At 39.0% G+C, this 20,816-nt stretch overlaps 1 protein-coding gene and 1 non-coding gene across 4 annotated transcripts; one reads left to right on the top strand and one right to left on the bottom strand.

Moving 5' to 3' along the window:
- The first annotated feature begins 103 nt into the window (after positions 1-103).
- LOC102294057 (coiled-coil domain-containing protein 158) lies at positions 104-11,873 on the top strand. 2 transcript variants are annotated; one of them, XR_006053114.1, is made up of 23 exons: positions 104-513; positions 596-653; positions 1,359-1,498; positions 1,817-2,004; positions 2,130-2,239; positions 2,319-2,622; positions 2,714-2,766; positions 3,012-3,122; positions 3,259-3,340; positions 3,498-3,617; positions 4,643-4,858; positions 4,997-5,233; positions 5,575-5,743; positions 7,007-7,159; positions 7,509-7,621; positions 7,839-7,997; positions 9,244-9,336; positions 9,532-9,654; positions 10,006-10,169; positions 10,468-10,518; positions 10,713-10,774; positions 11,135-11,220; positions 11,736-11,873. XR_006053114.1 is itself a non-coding variant. In XM_005949099.2 (23 exons), exons 1-22 carry the CDS (start codon positions 381-383, stop codon positions 11,175-11,177), a joined length of 2,955 nt encoding a protein of 984 aa, XP_005949161.1. In that variant the 5' UTR covers positions 104-380; the 3' UTR covers positions 11,178-11,220; positions 11,736-11,873. The 2 variants fall into 2 exon arrangements, 1 of the variants encoding a protein (XP_005949161.1); XM_005949099.2 differs by having other exon boundaries at positions 11,062-11,220.
- Positions 11,874-11,911: 38 nt separating this feature from the next.
- zgc:158260 lies at positions 11,912-18,209 on the bottom strand. Of its 2 annotated transcripts, XR_001335804.2 has the most exons (5): positions 17,716-18,209; positions 16,712-16,840; positions 13,309-13,636; positions 13,066-13,188; positions 11,912-12,697 (listed from the first exon to the last, which is right to left on the bottom strand). It is a non-coding gene; the product is annotated as an uncharacterized zgc:158260 (transcript). The 2 variants fall into 2 exon arrangements; XR_006053115.1 differs by lacking the exon at positions 16,712-16,840 and having other exon boundaries at positions 11,923-12,697; positions 17,716-18,036.
- Positions 18,210-20,816: the final 2,607 nt, after the last annotated feature.

Raw genomic sequence — 20,816 nt, 5'->3', positions numbered from 1 at the left:
GTTCATCGGTTCTGACTTTCACATACAAGTCTGTCATTATATTTTAACGGTTACACTCAAAGACCGCTCAACTACGTCGGCCAAATTAGCTACGGATTAGTGATGGCTCTTGTGGCACGGCTCCCAAAGAAGAGCTGGCTCTTTTGGCTCCCAATTGCTCTTAATATATTACCATCTGTAGCCTCATATTTTATCTTTATTTGGCAAATATGATGGGAGTTGGCTCTTCCAATTAGAGCCGATGCTTTTGCGCATGACACGTCACTACCACCGATGCTGTTTCCATGGTGATGAAACTGCGCGCTCTAGCAACTTGTTAGCAGTTGTCATTTGCAGGTTCTTGTAAATGTCTTAATCAATCACTTGACATAAAAAATGAGATGTCTTCCACGGGGTCCCAGCCCTCTGAGCCCCAGAGCTATAGGCTTTCCATCAATAGTGGCACTAACGTTTTACGATACCATTACACAGCGAAAGATAGAACAGCAACAGCGGCAGGAACTGGAACCGCTGGTAAGCTAAATAAGCAAAGTATTGCCTGTTAGTATGCTAAACTTTGTTTCAGTAACTTGGACGGTTCCTATTTACTTTACAGATCCCCATGATGGCCCTCTTCCGTTGAGATTCAACAGTGTGACACTGGAGGAGCTGAGGTAAGGTTCCTCACCATAACTTAACAGCTTTTGCACTGAAAAAATGACGCGCACTACGTTTTTTGTCCCAAAGATGCTAAAGGACAGACCCAATGAAAGATAAACATTTAAAAAAAGAACTTAGACTTGCTTCTTTCACTCTATTGCACTGTATTGTCAAGATTATAAATGTCCTGTCTCACAGTGAACTGAAAGGTAGATCACGCATGTGCCACTCTTGGATGGACTGTTATAATTCCTATTAATCCGGCTGTTCTAAAAGCTCCCTGAAAAAGCATCCAAATCATCAAATCGTCATCCAAGTCACAGCAGCAAGAGTATTAACAGGGACTGGAAAGAGAGATCGCATTTGTCCCGTGTTGGCTCCCTGTTGAAGCCAAAATTGAATATCTTAGAGACCTCATAGTACCATATTATCCTAACAGAGCACTTCATTGTAAGACAGCCCTGTCAGGCTTACTTGTGGTTTACTGTGCTTTAAGTAAAGTGGGAGGCAGAGCCTTCAGCTATCCTCTCCTGTGGAGCCAGGTCCTGGTTTTGATGCATGGCAGTCTTCCTCACAGCTTTAACGATTAGGCTTAAAACATTCTGTTTTGATCAAAGAAAATAAATCAGGCTGTGCTGCAGTGGGTACCATTAGTAAACAAATCTGAACTGAATTCACTGTATGAGTTAGTCTAAGCCTGAGCTTCTATGTATTGACAGTGATGAGCTTGATCGCCGCACCAAAGAAACCCAGAGACTACAAGAAGAGGTGGAAAATGCAACTAAGGTGGTTCTGGAGAGATTTGGCGGCAGCTGTAGGTCACCTGGACAAAGCTGCCATGATATTAAACCTCATATCTGTAAGTACAAGTGTTTCCACACATCTTGTTTATGCCGCTCTAACTTGAAAGATGGGGGGGGGAATGTGTTATCTAATGGCTTATTTATTATTGTTTTACAAAATCCAGAGTAGAATAAAATGGCTGAAAACTAAAGGCACAGAAGTACTGAAGCTCAAATTCTTCTAAGCTATTTGGGTCTCAGAAAATGTTTAAATCCAAATAACTAGCATGCATACACAGATATGAAGGGAAAGAATTCAACATAAACAAACACCCTAGCTTAACAGTGACAGTGTACGCTCTGAGTGTTTTAAACATCTGTTGCTGTTTTGGCAGATGACTCTCCTGGAGATTCCTCCTTTCTTCCAACCCACCAGCAGGCAGTGACTCAGCCTTTGGTCTTTGGTCTGGATATTTTAAACCAGGAAGTAGCCCAAAGGGACATCAGCTCTCCTGGAAAGCAGGTGTTAGAAAATGCAATGGATGACTGCCTTCAGCAGCTGTCAGACTTGCAGCTCAACAAGGTTCATATTTTATTGCAGCCATGAAATCTTATGTAATAGTTTGGTCATGTGTGATGTTAATAGCAGAGGAGGGTAGTGCACTCTCTGCATTATGTATCTTTTATGTTTCATCTCCCCAAACACAGACAGTTAATCAAGCTGAACAAGAAACATGCTGTCCTCAGAAAGCCATCACAAACCTGAAAACTGAGCTGCATAAAGTCCAGATGGAGAATGATGCCCTGTCTGACCTGAGGTGAAAACACAGATACAGTTCTACATATATAAAATAAAATGCCTGAATCACTTTGACCCACAAATCTTTTGATTTATAGATTAAAGGATTCGAGGAAACACGTTGATCAGATGGAAAAGATGCTGTGCTTGTTGGAAGAGCTTCAGAAACTCAAAAGGTCGAGGGACAAGAAGCTGCAGGAGATGGAGAATGAGGCGGTCGCGCTTAATAGGAAAGTTGAAACATTGGAGCAGACCATAAAGGAGGTGTATCATACATTGGATGGGAAACAATCTGAGCACTCAGTTATCAGCACTAAACATGAGAATCGCAAAACGCAGCAATTTATTCCTAATAAAGCAAATGTGGATCTCAATGACAAGCTACAGGGGAGGCCTTTTTTGGTAAGTGATAGCATTCAGTAGAGTACAATAATGGGTGTATTTTGCAAAAAAATATGACTCTCATGATTTTTTTCTTTCTGTTTCATATCAGTCAGAAGAACAGATGGGGAACAAGGAATACAGTGGAGCAATTGAACAAGAAAGGTATATCATTTTCCTAACTAATCAGTGAATTCTGTCATTTACTGAATGTCAACAACTGCCCATCACAGATTCTTAGAGCTGGGTTTGTCAAACCTGTTGTACAAAAGCTAAAGATTTTCCATTCACTCACACGAAGTACAAAGTAAAGCAGCAAATTTACATCAAAGAAACAAAGTAAACTTAAAAAGTTGCTGTGCCCTACCTTAACCGTGTAAATAAACCCTGTGCAAAATGTGTCAACTTAGACTGGAACACCTCATTTCAACTCTTGGCCAGGAGATGGCGATGTTGACTGATATACTGAGCTCATCGAAAGACAACAGCTTCAACTTATGTGCCAAAGTGGAATTGCTCAAGTAAGTGGCTGTGAAAAAATGTCTTCTTTTTATTATTCATCAGATAGTTTGCAGTGATAACTCCCTGCTGGTTTCTGTATTACTGTAAACCTGTCAGACAATATGAGAAGTATTCACTCATGATTTGTATACCCAGAAAACTCACCGTGAGACCGCCCTCACTGCACGAGTATCAGGCCAGAGAATTGGAGTCAACCTTTTCCAGCCTTAAAGATAAGGTAAAGATGATGTTGAAAAGATGAAGTTATTAAGTCAGGCAGGTATAAATTCGCTTCTCTGAACTGTGCTGCTTGGATGTGGAGAAGCAGCACCAGTAAATGGCCAGTATGTGCATCTTTTTTATGTGGTTTGTGAATGTGTTTTGTCATGTTGTAGGTTTGTGGTCTGGAGCAGCAGCTAAGTGAGGCTCAGACGCAGCTCTTGAGTGCTCAGCAAGAAAAAGACAAATCATTGCAACAGGCAATGGAACTTCATTCTCAGCTTAAACAACATAAGGTGTGGTACCACAGTTTTGCTTCTGTGCATAAACTGTTATGTCGGTGTATTAAAGTACAGTGGTTATGCCGGATTAAACTTTGTGTCAAGTTTAGGTAAAATTATGTAATTTATTTAATCTGCTTGTGAAACTTCTTTAGATGTAGGTGGGAGTGGTCAAAGACAATTAGCAAAACCAGGAGGAGGCTTTTTATAAATGGATGGGTTTTAAGGTTACTAAGGCAGTATAAACTGAGCCTGTACCACCCCTCTTGTAATAACTGATATTTTCATACTGTTCTTATGTACTGCACCGCCATCTATACAATAGGGCAACAATTTCCTTTATAGCAACTGAAGTTTGAACATCCTTACTGATCAGGTCTTTCTGTAATGCCAACACTAGAAGGCTGGAGTTCATTGTTGCTGTGAGGCAATATGTAAAAAACAATGTAACTGGGCATGCAAATTACAAAGCAACAACACTATCCAAGAGGCCTGGGTTTTTTTCTGTCTTAAAGTTAGCCTTTGGGCATTAGCTAAGGATGGAAGCATGATCATTGAGGTAATGAGCCTGTGTTACCTCAGTTAAAAGAAGTCTGTGTATTTTCCTGTTATTTGATAAATAAAATGTGTTGCCAAAGGCTGAGGAAAGGAAATACAGTGTTTTTTATACAACTCTGGTGATTTTTCAGTCACCCAAACAAGCTATTTAGGAATTACACTGGTCATACACTGGGCAACTGCTATCTCCCGCTTGGCATTAGTGTTGTGTAACGAATAAAGTTTTTTCCCACATGCCATCTAAAGACACAAAAGCTAATTGGACTCAGTAGTTGTCATTTCCAGTTGGCTATTTAGCCCATGTGGATTCAACAAGGTTGCTGTTAATTTTGGCCTCATGATTTACTATACTCACAATCTTACTATGTAAGGAGCAGTTCTCAACGTTCAGAGAGGGTTGCCTTAATGTGTAAAATTCCAAACGATTATAATTTTTGCCCATTCCAGTGCAGGCAACTCACTGTGCTTCCTGCTTTATCCAGAGGTGCTGTGACCAGCAGCAGTGTGAGCTCCAGGAGGGATTAAAGGTCCTTCGAGGGCAGCTGAAGGTGACTAAGGAGCAGCTTCACCAAGCTGGGGAGGAGAAAACCCGCCTAGAGGCCCTGCTGGAGCAGAGGGACCACGAGGGAAGGAAATCCCAGGAACTCCTGTGGGAGAAAGACAAAGAATTCCACTTAAAGCAACAAGAAACTCATCAAGTAATACACTTAAGAAAATGTGTTTGTGTCAGGTGCTTTTTTTTCTTTAGAGAGAATATTTTTAATGTTTTTTATAAAATTTTTTGGGGGGGGAGAGATCACCATTTTCAGTGAATTCAGGCTTAAATATTTTTTTAGCATCTTAACAGGTTAAAAGAGGCTCAGAGTCAGTGCCAGACCCTGCAGATAGAACAAGAGACATTGAAGCTGAAGCTGAGTGACAGAGAGAAGACGATAGATCTTCTAAAGTTCCAGATCGAGAGCAGCATCCAGATGACAGTCCAACAAAGCTGCACCATCGATGATCTTCAACAGGAGAACAGCCTCCTCAGCAACCAGCTCAACCAGCACAAGCTGGAGATGCAGCAGCTAAGGGTCAGAAGCAAGTATTAGGTCAAAACACATTTTTCCCTTTCTTTTTTCCTGTTGACATGTCCTAATGCAGGGGTGGGCAATTCCAGGCCCCGAGGGCCAGTGTCCTGCAGGTTTTAGATCTCACTTTGGGTCAACACACCTGAATCACATGATTAGTTTGTTACCAGGCCTCTGGAGAACTTCAGGACATGTTGAGGAGCTAATTTAGCCATTTAAATCAGCTGTGTTGGTTCAAGGACACATCTAAAACCTGCAGGGACACCGGCCCTCAAGGCCTGGAGTTGCCCACCCCTGTCCTAATGCCACCTTTTCTCTTTTTTCTATTACCATTTGCCGGTAAGGCTGAGGTAGATCGCCATAAGTCACACCTGGCTGCTGTAGAGCATGAGAGACAACAGCTCGAGGCCTCTGTGGCTGAGCAGAGCCAGCGCATCCGGGAGGAGACTCTGGAGAAACAGCAGCTTACCACCCAGCTGGAACTGCGACGTGTGCAGTTAGTCAGCCTTACTAGTGAGTTGAATGTACCCTGTTTCACAATCAGTGAAATAAGGTGACTGGTTAAAGCGTAGTCTGATGAAAGTTTAAAGATGCTGTTCAGCTGATTAATGATGATTCTGTTGACAGTAATGTTTAAGTGATCTGTGGTTAACACAAATCTGCCTTTTCTCTTGTTATTCATTCCCTTTAAAGAAAACTGTGTAATTAACCAAATTGTGGTTTAGGAGAATTGTTTACACCCTTACTGTCTGTGACATGCAGTTTGTCTCACACTATGCAATAGAATATCTTAAAAAGGCTTTAGGTTTTGTAAGAGAGGCATTCCACTCAGACACTCAGACTTTGAGGAGAATTCAGCAAAAGCATTGTAATCTTGGTAAGAGTCTGATTTCCAGGGAGAAAAAAAGCTGTTTAAAAACTTCTCTTTGGGAAAAGCCAGCAAATAGATTAAAGTTATTACAGTTACATTCAGGTGTTAACCAATGAAATTGAATTTAATTTAGATAACACTCAAAAATACCTTCATAGTAAGCACAGAGAAGTGTTAGAAGTTTTGTGCTTGATTACCTTGAATGATAGACCCTGACTCTGTTCTGTTACTGAGTGGAGAGATGGATAGTTATTTATGTGTTTGTTTGTTTTTAGCTTTCATTTTAAGAGGAATTCCTGTTGAAATTAAATCTCTTTTACCAGGGTGACCTTGTTCCCTTGCCCTCATTACAGTACTAACCTAAGTATCAGTGTCCAGGTTAATATAGACAAGTCTGAAATGTGCTGCCTAGAATAGTAAGCTGGCAAAGTACATTTTTACTGTATTCAGGGTTTTCCTGCACATATCAATGACCCTCACTGAAGACAGCTTAATTTTCTCAATTTTAAAACACATTATTTCTTATCAAATGGACAACAACGACAGGAGAATGCAAAACGTTTTGTTAAGTGTAGGAACACTGTGTAAACCCTGTATAACATAAGCTAAGCATCCATCTTTGGGTCGTCTGATACCTCTAATCAATAAACTGCTGAAGTCAAGCCTTCCATTTACCAGGAATTACTGTGTAGACCATGGAGGTGTTTCTCGAAAAACTTTAGCTCTCCTGGCTTTTAGTCTAATCAAATTATCTTCTTGTCCTGCTGTGTTAAGAAAGCAAAGAATTATGTTTGGTATGTTTACACTGTTAACCAAGCCCTTCTGTTGTGGTGTGTGTTTGCTTATGTGTTATCGTCTATTTCTCTCTCTGGACGTAACACGTGTTTGTCCGGGCACGATTTCAGAGGAGCACAAGCAGCTGCAACGGCTGCACAGCTGTAAGAACGAGGAGCATGAGGGTGCGGTGCTGAATCTTCAGAGTCAGATAAGGAACGCCCACGATGAGCTCGATCAGATCCAGAGCACCTTGGGGACCCTCAAAGGGGCTGACAGACATGGTTTGATCAATGTTTATAATTTAAAATGCAACTTAATTAAAAGTCTTCATGAACAAATAAAACTCTGAGGAACTGCTTGTGATTTTCATATATATTTGGTCAGGTGCACAGATTACAGTGAAGTACTTTCACGTTAGCGACCTTTAGTATCACAGAGACATTTTGCATTTCAGAGAACAAAAAATTTTATATTAGTGAAATTTATTCAATTCACTTTCTGACCTCCTGTGCTTCATTTCAGTCTGAGAGATGTAATCTGCAATTCCCTACCCTGTAATCCACCCTAAAGAAGAGCTCTGTGATTATTTATGTTGCCATCTTTCTGTCCCATGGTTTGACTCCACTTCAGGCCTCCAGGTAGCCTTGGACATGCAGAAGGAGATCACTGCCAGGAGAGAGCAGGTGGACTCGATGCAGAGCAAAATTCAACATCTGGAGGAGAAAGTGGAGAAGCTGCATCACGTGAGCTGTTACCATGTTAACTTTTGACAAGTTAGCTCTTGATGACATAGCAGTCAAAATGTCTTAATCAGTAGTCTTCAAATATGCAACACTATACAACTGGTTTTTGTTGTTGTTGTTGTTGCTTTTTTGGCAGTTAATTTTTCATACTTTTTCCAGTTCTTCACATTCATCTGAAGTGAGATGGGCATTTACTCCATGTTCTCTTCTTGTCCAGGAGAAAGACTGCCAGAACTTGGAGACCGAGCGTCAGCTCCAGGAACTAACCTTCGTCAGGGAGGAGAAGAGACAACTTGCTAACGAGCTGGAGGTGCTTCGCTCCAAAGATCAGCAGTTAACAGATAGGATCAGTGAGCTGGAGGCAATCCTTCACAAGGTGGCATTCATTTACACTTCATTTTAGTCATGACACAATTTTTGACACCTGCAATATTTAGAAGCGTGAATATGTTGGTGACTGCCTGAAACATGCAGAGGTTTGAGTGTAAGCAGTGTGCGGTGAAGAATAAATGTTTTAAAATACACTTTCTCCTCAGCTGGTAACTGTTTTCTTTTTTAACAGTTTCCCCTGTTTGCTTTTTTTTCTTTTGCTGACACTGTTTAATAAAATCATAAAATGCTCTTTACTCTTCTAATTATGGCCTGAACTTTACTGGACCATTGTAACACCTTGATTCTTTTCTTTTCGGCCATCCTGATGTAGATTTGCTGCTGTGCTTGTGATCATTGTCCTGTTCCGTGACACAGTTACGGCGTCAGCTGACACATATATGACCACATATTTGATTTTAGAATACTTTAACATACAGAGGAGTTCATGGTCGACTTAATGACTACAGGTCCCATGGCTGCAAAACAAGCCCATTTCATCCCTTTGACTTGGCATAAAGTATTTAAGCGGATAATGCTCTGTTTGGTTTTGTGGCTGTGCATTATGGCCAAATGTTTCCACTTTGACTTTGAAGAACATCGTTCTAGAGGTCCTGTGGTTTGTTCAGATTTCACTTAAGCTGTGTAGCCTGTTCTTTTTAGAGAGAGAGGAAGCTTTCTCCTGGAAACCCTTCCAAGCAAGCCATACTTGTTCAGCTTTCTTCAATAGTCATGCACCTGAACATTTAACATGCTAACTGGCCTGTAGAGTTGGAGAGGTAGCTTTTGGGTTTTTTCCTAATTCTCTGAGCAATGCGCAGTCTGATGTTGCTGGGGTATCCATTCATGGGGCGATTTTGGCATTGTGTTAATTAAACAGCTGAATGCACCAGACCAAGCTGCCAAAATTCTGGTTTTATACAGGTGTTCAAGTCTGATGATTAGAAAATCCAGTGCATTTTGATTAGTAGCACCTGGCTGACTCTTATGGAAGCAGTACATAATCTGCCCCATTTACATGATGGGCCCACATGCTTCTGTTAATGTTCATTATCCTTTTAAAATAAAAATTAATTAAAAGATTCTACAATTGGTAGCATCATACTTTCCTGTTTCCCAAAGAATAATTGTGTTCCTTTTGAATTAAAAGTTCAAAATTTTATAGAGACAAGTATAAAAAGGAACTTTGTCAGTCCTCTTGTATCTCTGTTTGTGTCCCAGTGTGACCGCAGTTTCTTTTTGTATTTCAAAAGATGTCGGAGAGCTTTGCAAACTGTCAGGATTTTATCCAGCTGCGGGAGCAGGAATATTTCCGCTTAAAACTCCACCATGCCCTCCACTTGAAGGTAAAGCTGTTCTACATAATTAGTAGGACAGAGCTTTTTTATAAGCAAGAATATGCTGTATTCTATGTCTGTGTATAGAAAAAAACACAATAAGTGCTCAATGCTAAGGTTCTCAGCTGTGTGTTAGGCTAGGCTATAATTTTTAAATATTGCACATCTTTCAGTGGGAGACATGACCACATTTGTTTTCTGTAGGAGCTCCAAGGTCAAAATCTGCACACAGCTCTGAAAGTGTGTCCACCTGATCTGGACTCCCTGATCCCATCTGCACACACTGCTCCACCTTCCTCCCAGCATGCCTTCAACGCCAAGATCAAGGTACAGTGAGAAACTCCCTATATCTCGCCTATCCCTCCTGCTTTCAGTCTGTCAAGTGCTTGTGTGAATCATTTTATTTGGCTGTACAGACACGAGACATCTGCTCAGCCTTTGAATTGCATTCCTGGAGCTGGGAAAGAAAACAGACTGTAAATAATTTCAACACAGGGTTGAAATGCTATTTGTGTTGGACTGCAGAGACAGTTTTATGTGTTTTTATTGATTTAATTCAGATAAAAGAAGACTGTCCCATATATTTTGATTTCACTGTTAAAAATGAACATTTTAATAAATATTTTACCAAATATCACTTCATTTACATTGTCATGCACATCTTTTTGGCTGCTGAAGTCAAGGAGGCAGCTGGAGAGCCCCACTTGTGAGCTCAGATCTCTTGACAAAATCCTGAGAGGAGGGATTTTGGAGAACCCTGGACCACACACCGATAACAGCACCACTGGCAGCAGCTTCCACAGGAGGAGGTCTGCACCAGAGAGAGTACACAGAACCGCACTGTACGTCTGGCTCAGTTCCCACACACCCCAAGCATTAGCTTTATTCTTAGGCCGACTTAGGTCACATATGGAAATCATGTGATATTTCTAAGTGAGCAAGAAATCATAGATGAGCCCTACGTGGTGAGTGCTTTCACTGACCACACAGTTTCAAAGTCTATGTTGTAATATAAAATGTAAAAAATTGCCTTTTATCATTCAAATGCTTGTATGTACCCAAATTTCTGCTGTACTCTCATACGCTCTTGTTATATCTCACTTTACCCATATTGTAATATTTCTTTTGTCTGTGACGCAGAACTGATCATTGCGATACTGGCTACAAACTGAGGAGAAATACCTTCAGCAGGTAGGGAAAGTGCCCCTTGTTTTTGTTTTTCTAAATATTTTGCATGACTTTGTGAGTGTGACTTACCCTAAGGCTGTGAGATGATCCCACCATATAGCCATGTGACCTGTTACCTCTCATGAAAGGCCCTGCAGTGTGCTACAGGCCTGTAAAGCAATGTAATGAATCTCTGTTTGCACACACACTGTGTACAGCGAGCTATGTTTCCTGAAGACAGCTGAACCAGATGAGAAAATAATCAAGTCCTTCAGTCAGAGTGAGTTTCATAAGCAGTTTTTATTTAATATATCTAATTTCTTATTACTAAGCATTAATTTATTTTATTTTAATTTAATTTTAGACCTGCAACAGTTTCTTGTCACTATTAATTGGTCTTGGTTGTTGTTTGGTTAAATACGCAGGTTTTTTAAAGTTACTGAACAAGAAAATCATCAAGAAAATATTTAATAGATAGTTTAATAGATAACTCTAGATAATGCAAGATAGAGCAGTTTAATAAAATAAGATTTGGTTTAAATCTGTAACAGACACTCTGCTTTTTAGGCAATTTTATATTAATACCAGAGACTGCAGTGAGGGATACTTCCTCACCACCGCTACTCTCACTGGGTCGCAGGTCACCAGTCCACTCTCTCCTGACCTCTGACCCCAACAACTAACAGAGACATGCCAAAATGCTTCTGAACCCCTCTTCTTTTATCAGTAAGTTCTTAAAGTTCTTAATGATCACAACTGAGCAAAACTGAGGTCATTCAAACAGTAGTCAGGAACAAACCAAACTGATTTGAAGACTTTTACTTTGAAAACTGTTTCCTGCTGTTGATGATAGTTACAGTTACATTGTTTTAAAAAACATGTTACAAGCATTGTTCACTCTACATCGATATCATGACATGAGTCAACTGTTTGTACAGATTGAGTCATTTATAGTTTATTCTTTTACTGGAGAGATCAAGGCAACCATTTCAGAGTCTTTGAATGTGTAGGAAAGGCTGAATAACATCAACAAGAAGAGTCATGTAGTTAAAGGTAAGTCAGTAACAGATGAAAAGACTTTTAGGTGTGACAGCAGCTGAAATCCAGTTCTGCGTTAAAGGCTATTACACTTGTCCTTTAGCATCTCACAGCATCTCATGCTTAGCATTCCATTGTGTTTCTGATTGATCATAATCTGTCAAATATCATACCTTTATGTTTTTTTCTTTTTTGTCTTACAGATGCCTCATTTTTCAAAGGTCACAAGAATGAACTCTGACAGCAGAAGGTTTTGAAAAAACAAGAATTTCACTCACATGTACTGTAGCAGTGTACCTCCACATGTGATGTGACAATAAAAGTGATTTGATTGATTTGAAAAAACAATCAGCTGTATTATCATGTTTAAATAAAGTGCTTGAAAAATGTGAAGTCTGTTAATAATTATTTTATTCATAGCATAGATTTATAATAAATTTATAATAAAAGCTGTGATTCAAGTAGTTGGGACACATGCTGCCCATACAGTACATCTAGTACAGTTCCGGCTGCTTTTAGGGACTCTGGAAATCTTCTGCCATCCTTTGTTTATAAGCACTACTTAATTATCCATATTTCCTTTATATGATAACAAATATACACACCTCTTGTTATTGATCTTTATCTTACTCTTCAAAAAAAGGAGATTCTTTAGAAATAAAGTCATACTTAAACACCCTTGTCCTTTGTATCCTCTTGAGCTTTTTCCATATACAAACGATGTGGACCTACCACGCAGAGGTCTTTAAATCCAAATATTTTGTATCCTCTTCACTCTTGATCGTTTGTGTTACATGCCATGAAACCAGCTGTTTGTTACGTTAGACGGGAAAGGACGATGGGTTTTCTTGAGATTTGTGCCAGATCCAAGTCCCCATTCTATTTCTTGTTTACATTTTAGTTCAGCTACTTGGACCTGTTGCCAGACTCTTGAATTTGTTTATTTTTGCAAGTAACTGTTTTTTTCCTCCCCAAGTAAAAGATATCAAAATTTATATTTCACTTATATTTGTGATCTGTACTGAATTTTGTTCTTGCTTCGGAAATATGAATAGCCTTCCTGGTTGGGATTTTGTGCAAAAACCTGAGAAGTTGCTGTGTGCTTGAATGGGCACAATTGGTGGCAAACAGACTTGAAGGAGGAGCACCATCAGAAGCATTCATCCTGCAAAAGTCAAACATAAGTATCATGTCATTATAAGAATATATTAGTTATTTTGTAACTTCTGCGAAACAGTAATGTGCTCTCTTGTTAGTTTGTTATCTCAAACTGAAAAGTTTGAGATAACAAACCTGTTACCAGGAAGGCAGACTATCTCCTGAAAACTATACTTTGATGTCCTTAATTGTGTTCAGTTGTTTTACTGAGACCAACTGGTCTCTCTTGATACCCTTTATATGTGTTTTTTTATTATATAGAAGGGTTTCTTGGAGTTGGATTTTGGACATCGTGACTTCTCTGCATTTAAGCAGAGAAGTCATGTTGGGCATTACTAAAATAGCCAGGTATTTCTAAGCTGCGTGTGTACCTACATTTTAAGTTTGGCTGTTTCCTGTTTTGACCTCCTCTGCGAGGTCTTCTGAAGGTGCAGGAAGTGCAGAGGCATTGCTCACATTCAAATCTGGGTCCAAAACAGCCACCACCCGATTAAATAACTAGAGAACAATAAGACCATGTAAATATGTTTTAACACAGTGTGAAGGTATTTGCCTTCATTCAGGCATCATTTATCTGCCTAACCTGAAGCTATGTCATTCTGGCATAGAGGAGCTTACTTCAGGAGTCAGGTGATCCTTATAGTGAGGGTACATAGCCAGAGGGTGCTGCTTGAGTTTTTCCTCTACAGAAGCGACATACGTACTGCGAATCTGCTTCTGGATCATCTGCTTTGAGAAGCAGGCATGCTCTTTAGAGATGCTCTTTCTAGGCGTTTGACTGGAGTTGTGCTCTTGAGTCCCCGGGAAAATAAGAGGTGAGACTCCTGTGTAGACCTCAGGTGTCACTGATGAGCAGAGACTGGTGTTTGTGAAACGCCAACACCTGATAGATGACAGCTTGTTATCCGGGGCTTTAAGATACTTTGCTTGCAACCTTTCCCTGTACCTGGGGATTTAGAGAAACGTAAAAACTTTGTGAAACAACATGAATACAACCCAGTAAAAGCGAATTTGTGTTGTTCAGAGAAACAAAAGCAGATATATCAAAGCAGACACTCATTGTGCATTTCCTGCTGAACAACACAGATATTTTTCTAGAAGCTGTTTTTCATATTCTGTTAAGAAGAAGGTTGAAAATGTGCAATTTATATATATCACAACAGCAGTTGTGACAGAAGTGTTTGCCCCTTTCCTATTTTTTTGTATGTTTGTCACAATTAAATGTTTCAAATCATAGAATTTAAATATTGGACAAAGATAGCACAAGTAAACACAAAATGCAGTTTCTAAATCGCTGTGTATATCATTAACCTCCTAGGACCTGGTGTCCACATAGGTGGACATCACATTTTGGGTGGTCTAGAACAAAATACTAAATTTTGCTCTACAAGGGCCTGATATCCACTTACAAGGACATTATACTGCCACTGTCCTATCGAAATTTAAAGCAAATGTCCTCATATGTGGATCTTATTTTTCTCAGAAACAAAAATCAGGTAAAAAAAAAAAATTGCGTAACTCCTTGTTTTTATATTCATCAGGTCCCAATCAGCCCAAATAGCAAAGAGAAATTAAAGTCAAAGTCGTGACCTGAATGCAACTGAGATACTGTGGCATGACCTTAAAAAGGCGGTTCATGCTTGAAAATCCTCCATCATGGCTGAATTACAACAATTCTGCAGAGATAAGTGGGCCAAAATTTTTTCTCGGTGCTGAAAAAGACTTTCACAGTTGTTGCTGCTAAGTTGGCCCAACCAGTTACTAGATTTGGGGGGCATGTAGGTTTAGATATTGTTTTCTCCCTTAATACCGTCATTCAGAAATTGAATATTTTAATTACTTGTGTTGTCTTTGTCTAATATTTAAATATTTTTGATAATTTGAAACATTTTTGTGTGACAAACATACAAAAAATAGGAAATCAGGAAGTGATGGTGGAGAGAAAGATGTTCTTTTTAACAGGAAGAAACATCAAGCAGAAGGAGGAAGTGAATGGAAAGACACAATGTACAAAACACTCTCATAGTTTATGAGAGAATGCTGTAGTGGGAGTGGAGAATAAAAGACATGCAGTGCATCGTAGGAAATCTCCCAGCAGCCTGACTGTATAGAAGCCTAACTAAGGCATGGTTCAGACTCACTTAATCTAGCCCTACCTATAAGCTTTAAAAAACAAACTAAAAGTAGGTAACGTCTGTCTCCTGATCATAGACAGATAGCTCGTTCCACAGGAAAGGAGCGTGGCAAGTGAAGGCTCTGCCTCCCATTCTACTTTTAGGAGCTTTTCTAAAGTTTGGTAATGTGAAGACTTTAATATGTCATGGAGCCTGGTCCTTCAGGAATGAAACTTTTTTTTTTTTAAATTAAAGTGTCTCATCATGTAAGCAGACACTTTTTGTGTATTTGAAAAGGTAACATGCTTCTGCTTCACATACTTGCAATCTGTTCTCTGAGTTGTCTTTATATTTACCTCTGCCAGCTAGACACTTATGTAGTCTGTACTAACTCCCATGTCCTTCTTTATCTGCTCAAATGATAAAATGGTTTATTTTTTAAAAAGGCTTGATAGTTTATTTATTTATTTAATTATTATTATTATTTGCTGGAATGGAATTCAACAAAATGTTCTTGTGTTTAGACTTTTTGATACTGCAAAAACATTCTCCTACATGAACACCCTTATCTGTCTTTCCAAACTTTTGGCAGTAGCAATATCATATTTTGTAGCATAGCGCAGTTTAAAGCAAGTTCAAGTTTCAGATTCTTACTGAGGGAAATTGGAGTAGTCTGGTGTATGACTTTTACCAGTTTCAGATATATTATGCTACAGTCTGCAAAGAAAGCAATGTTTGCTTCTGGTAGTGTGACCTTTATAAGCTTTCCAAGGGTATTATTAGTTGTATGACAACTGTATTCATCACCTTTGTTAACTAAGAGTCTCCTTGGTTGTTCAGATCTTTATGAAAAATTCAGGTGAGGAGTGTCCGAGTTAATGTGCCATAACATTTGCATGATGTCTACAGAGACAATATATGCGAAAATCTATCAACAAAGATGGTGTTAGTATATCTTGTTGGAGATTAAAAATCTTATTTTGGGACATAGCCAGCAAACTTTTCAAGCACTCTCTATCTAACTTGACTTGTGAGACACTACATACAGTTTTACATCCACATGACCACTGAAATTAAAGCTCATATAAAATGATAAATGCCAGAAGTTGCTTTATGGATGCTAAGTTGTAAAACTCAGGATTTAACCCTTAGAAAATGAATGGCTTCCTGCTTAAGTGTACTTTGTTTTATGAAATTATTCACTTTAATCTGGTAATTTCAAATTAGTCTTTTGCTTAATTGACTGTCTCTTATGTAGCACTTTTCTACTCTGCTTAAGCACTTTCTACAACATGTCTCGTTCACCCATTTACGCACATTTTTAAAGTTCAAGCAAGTGGTTTCTAAGCAGAAAGAGACATAATGGATTACGGAAAAACTGAGCCAGCATAGTGGTGTTTTTAATAACAACAAATTGAAATTTAGCATTTATGTTAGGAAGTAACTTGATGTGTCCACATGTGGCATTCAGTACAGATAATTAATTATATAATCTAATAACTCACAATATTGCCATAAAATCAATTTTCCCTGGTTAAAAATGTTATTGTTTATTTATTAATTCTTGTGGCATGCCAGCATTTAATCCTTTTACCCGCTTAAGAACAGCGGCATTATATTTTCTTATTTGTGTTTCTCTAGTTCCCTTAGATTACCTGCAGACTGGTGTTGTCTTATTATTTATTCTGTACTGTGTTCTCAATCTCAGAGATATTGAAATTCTTAACCAGGGTAAAGCGTCCAGCTGTGTCGCCTCTCTCTCAGCAGCATAATGGCATACATCAACCCCCCCCCCCCACTTACATGCACATCTCTCATCCTTTAGAATATAAATAAAGATATAAATAAAGCAGCTCAGTGACAATTTTAAATAGCACTCTTTCCATGTGTGCGGTGATGTAGAGTACCATGTTTGTCTTCCCTAGTCCTGCCTCTCCCTTTTCCTCTTCCTCATCTGAATTCTATGTATTTCTCAAGTCTCCTCATCCCTGCCCTCATACTTGTTCAGGTCAGGTGGGCAAACACAGGAAGTAGGTCTAAGAGGCAGCATCAGTGATGGTGAACAATATGTGGACATCATATTTTGGGTTGTCTAGACCAAAATACTAAATTTTGCTCTACAAGGACCTGATATCCACTTACAAGGACCGTATACTGCTACTGTTCTATCAAAATTTAAAACGAATGTCCTCATATGTGGATCAAATTTTTCTCAGATACAAAAATCAGGTTAAAAAAGAATCTGGTAATTCTTTGTTTTTACATTCATCAGGTCCCAATCAACCCAAATAGCAAAGAGAAATTAGGAGGTTAAACCAGTGCAATGGTCTGAAAAGTAAAAATGAATTAGGTATTAGAAATGCACACATAAAATACTGCCAATAATACAACTAGGAAAAATGCTCTTTGAAGCAAATTGTCCCTCAAGCGTAGAAGCAAAATATGAGTAGGAAATTAGTATTTTATGTAACTGTCCTATTGTAGCCATTTTATAATATTATATTTTATTGTTGAACCTATGTGAGATGGAGTTAAATTCATTAGATAAGCCCTTATGTTACTTATACGGTGTTTTATACGCATAAGGTTACTCAGCATATAAATTAACTGGAGCATGCAGGCCTGCTGCACTGCAATACAACATTAGCATAAAGCTGAAATAATTTTACTTGTAGATGAGTAAATGCATTTATTGCTGTTTGCCAGAAATAAAGCAGTCTGAAAGGGGATGTTATGTATTAGTGCGATTTCTATTTACAAGTAACATTATTTAACACTATTACATTACAAGTACATCTTTTTAGACAGTGCAATGACACTTCTCTTAGCAGTGGTTAAAAAGGGCGAATGCAAATATTTTCTATGTAAATAAAAGAAAAAGTACAGTAAAAAAAAAAATTAAGTGACTTACCAAGGAAAAACTGGTTGCTTGGTTTTAGACTCCATCTTCGTAAATATTATCTGTTAATGAGTTTTGGAAAACCCCACGAAAAACAAGCGTTACGTTTGCTGACTCGTGAAGTCCGACGGCGGTTTGTTACTCAGTAACTATGGTAACAGCGGAAGCCGCAAAAACTCTAGTTAATTTGCTAAAACTGCTAATTTTCATATGAAAGGAACCCAGGTTAAAATAACTTTTGCTTTCATTATGTTTCCGCTGTGTCACATTTAAGGTGTACAGCAAACAAGTACCAACGAGTATTTGTTTATTTTACCGCCAAATCCAAATACCCAACCTTAATTTGCAGTGAGCGTGTTGCGGTGTTCAAAGCGAGGAGATCACAACTTTGTTCCCCAGTAGCAGGCAAAAAAAAGATAAAAATCTGAAACACTTGAATCACATTCTGGACAACAGCTTTATGGCCAATGTCTGCTTTCTGTACGACAGAAATAATAACAGAATAACCTAAATGTTTTACTACAGAGCCAAAACTGTCATTAACACTGTGTACATCTAAAGTCAAGCTTAACCTTCTTTTCGACTGAGTTGAGCAGAGGGTGCATTTTCCGACACTCCGCAAATGCATCTCATCACCGGCCCAAGTCGTGGATGTGATGACTGATTTCATAGCGAAGTTGAAAGAGAAGCTTTCTGGTCGGTTACATGGACTCGTGGTGTTGTAACAGTGGGGGGCTTTGCGGTGAGCCCTTCCACTGACGAGTTTTGGACTGATGTCAACACCCACCAGTTTCCTAACATTAAGAAAGTAGTAGTCGTCATGCTCGTTATGTTTGGGTCGACATACACATGTGAATCAAGCTTTTCACGTACAAACTCGATAAAAAAAAAGCAGCTGTCATTGTTCACTGATTGACAGTCCTCTTCACCATTGTCTTCAGTTTGCACTAACATCTTATAAGCCAAAAGTCGCTGCCCTTATTCAGAAAAAGAAATGTCACTTGTCCCAGTAAGAATGCCAGTGTAACTAATCTACATATCAACATAATGTGGGTGTGTAACAAGCCATGCCTAATCAAAGGTGTTGATTTAAAACAAACCTATGTCCCCTCAGTGTGGATCAGTAGATGTTGTTTTCATATGTGCTACTGCAACTACAAAGTCAAACATATCTTTAGATACAACACACATCTCCAGTAGAGATAAGTTGCCTAAAATCCTTCTGTGTTTCCCAGGATACATTTGTACTTCACTCTTAAAGCATACTTTCCATATTTTTCTGCTAATGTGAGAAATTGTTCAGATTGTATAGAAATTAATGACAAAACCTGTTGTTTAGAAACATGGCTGTTGCTGCCGACTGCATTAAATCACATGTTGCTCCCTTCAGGCCTCATGAATTAGCTAATTAGCTCCAGTTTAGGTCCCCGGACTCTCCTGCTGTTTAAACATCAGGGAAAAGACTGCTGGGACAGAGAGACTTCTGTTTCCCCTCTTTGAGCTCTGATGATCCCTATTTATAGAAACAAACTGAGTTAGTAAGCTGTTCAAATGCAGTCAGTGAACTGTCTAATGCGCAGTTTCAGTTTTCTTTGCCAGCAACACAGTCCGCTTGAATGCAGCCATGTGACAGTGACACCAGAAACCTGCCTATGTTAAAATGTACACAGGAGCATACATGGCCCCTTTGCTGATGGAGCAGCACCTGGTGTGCTCATACTAAATTAAATTTGGTGCTGAAAGCAAGTACTTCTCCATAGACCTTTTGGCTGGAGCTATGTACCATCAGCTGATGGAAAAGGCAACCACTAGACTGGAACAAATTCTTAGCATTTAAAAACTGTGCTGGAATTTAAATGTCAGCAAGTATAGCGTTCAGTAAGACCAGTGTTGGAGCTGATACAGACTGTGAATGGGTTGTTTGCCGCCCTGAGGCTCTTCCTCATGGCTGTAGGTTTGTGGAGGTGTCGCAAGACTGCCCTGAGGTGAAGACACGATGCATCAGCAGCAACACTGATCAGTAAGTGGTTGGTCATAAACATCTTATGCCTAGAGTTATAGCCGTAGGTAAAGTTTCACTTTTGCGACTCTGCTCCACCCAGAAGGTGTCTTAAAAGCTTTTTCTGCATACGTCAGTCAGATTGAGTGGCATTCAGTGGACTGCAAAGGTCAGGTGTCAGGTCAGATTGTCCTCTTCCTTCGTGCTTATGACCTGAGTTTTCTGTTGCATCAAGGGCGTAGATTTGGTTTTGGCATTGGTGGGGACGGACGATTCAACCACCGAACCTTTCTTTTTTTTTTTTCCTTTTCGTCTTTGCTTCTTGATAAAAAAAAGGAGAAATATACTTGCCTACATATGCTATTCTACGTGCTTTTAAACCATTTAAAATTACAATTCATAGTTTTATATGTGAATTATATAATGTTAAGTTACTATTAAACAAATGACTAAGTATTTTATACTTTAGTTTACTTCAACCATATTTCATATAAATCAGATATCATACAAAAATAAAAATAGCTTAAAATACAGTCATGACAATAAAAGAATATGACTTTAAGGACTTAACAACATTACTTCAGTTATATTACACCAACATCTCTGATACATTAGCACTAAGGGAACATTGAATGACCTGGTGGATTTTGTCCATAAAACTACTCATCTAAGATTACCACAAAGTAAAAGATCTCTTAGCAAAATTATGCAACATTTTAGGCACACTATTGCCCCTATCAAGTCAGTGAGCTGGGGTGTTTTACTCTAAACATGAACTACTGTTACAGCAACAGACATGGACTACTGGTGTCCCACACAACAACTCAATGTCCACTATGTGAAGGAGCCAAACACATGCCTTCTCCTCTCATTAACTGAGATAAACTGCTGGCATATTTGTTTTACATCTATACTGTCCAGTCTCTCCTGGTGGACATGGTAACACGTTATTCATGGTTACATACAATTTTAGACTGATGTGGGCCAAAGCCTAAAACGATGTGCCGGGAGTTTGCTGTTCTCCCCGGTTCAGATATTTGAAGTTTGCACAGCTACATTCTCGCCTGAAAAATTTTTAAAAGTTTATTTTGCAACCCAGAAAGAGTAATAAGAG

Source organism: Haplochromis burtoni, unplaced genomic scaffold (assembly GCF_018398535.1).
Source record: "Haplochromis burtoni strain Fernald_Lab_line unplaced genomic scaffold, NCSU_Asbu1 Contig_634, whole genome shotgun sequence".
Classification (NCBI taxonomy): Eukaryota; Metazoa; Chordata; class Actinopteri; order Cichliformes; family Cichlidae; genus Haplochromis; species Haplochromis burtoni.
Note: the sequence above shows the minus strand (reverse complement) of the source record. Positions and strands in the feature narration are given on the sequence as shown.

Coding starts and splice junctions, on each gene's coding strand:
- LOC102294057 (XM_005949099.2), top strand. CDS start 381: ATGTCTTCCACGGGGTCCCAGCCCTCTGAGCCCCAGAGCTATAGGCTT. Junction 2,767..3,011: donor GGAGCAATTGAACAAGAAAG/GTATATCATTTT, acceptor GTGTCAACTTAG/ACTGGAACACCTCATTTCAA. Junction 10,170..10,467: donor AGAGTACACAGAACCGCACT/GTACGTCTGGCT, acceptor TCTGTGACGCAG/AACTGATCATTGCGATACTG.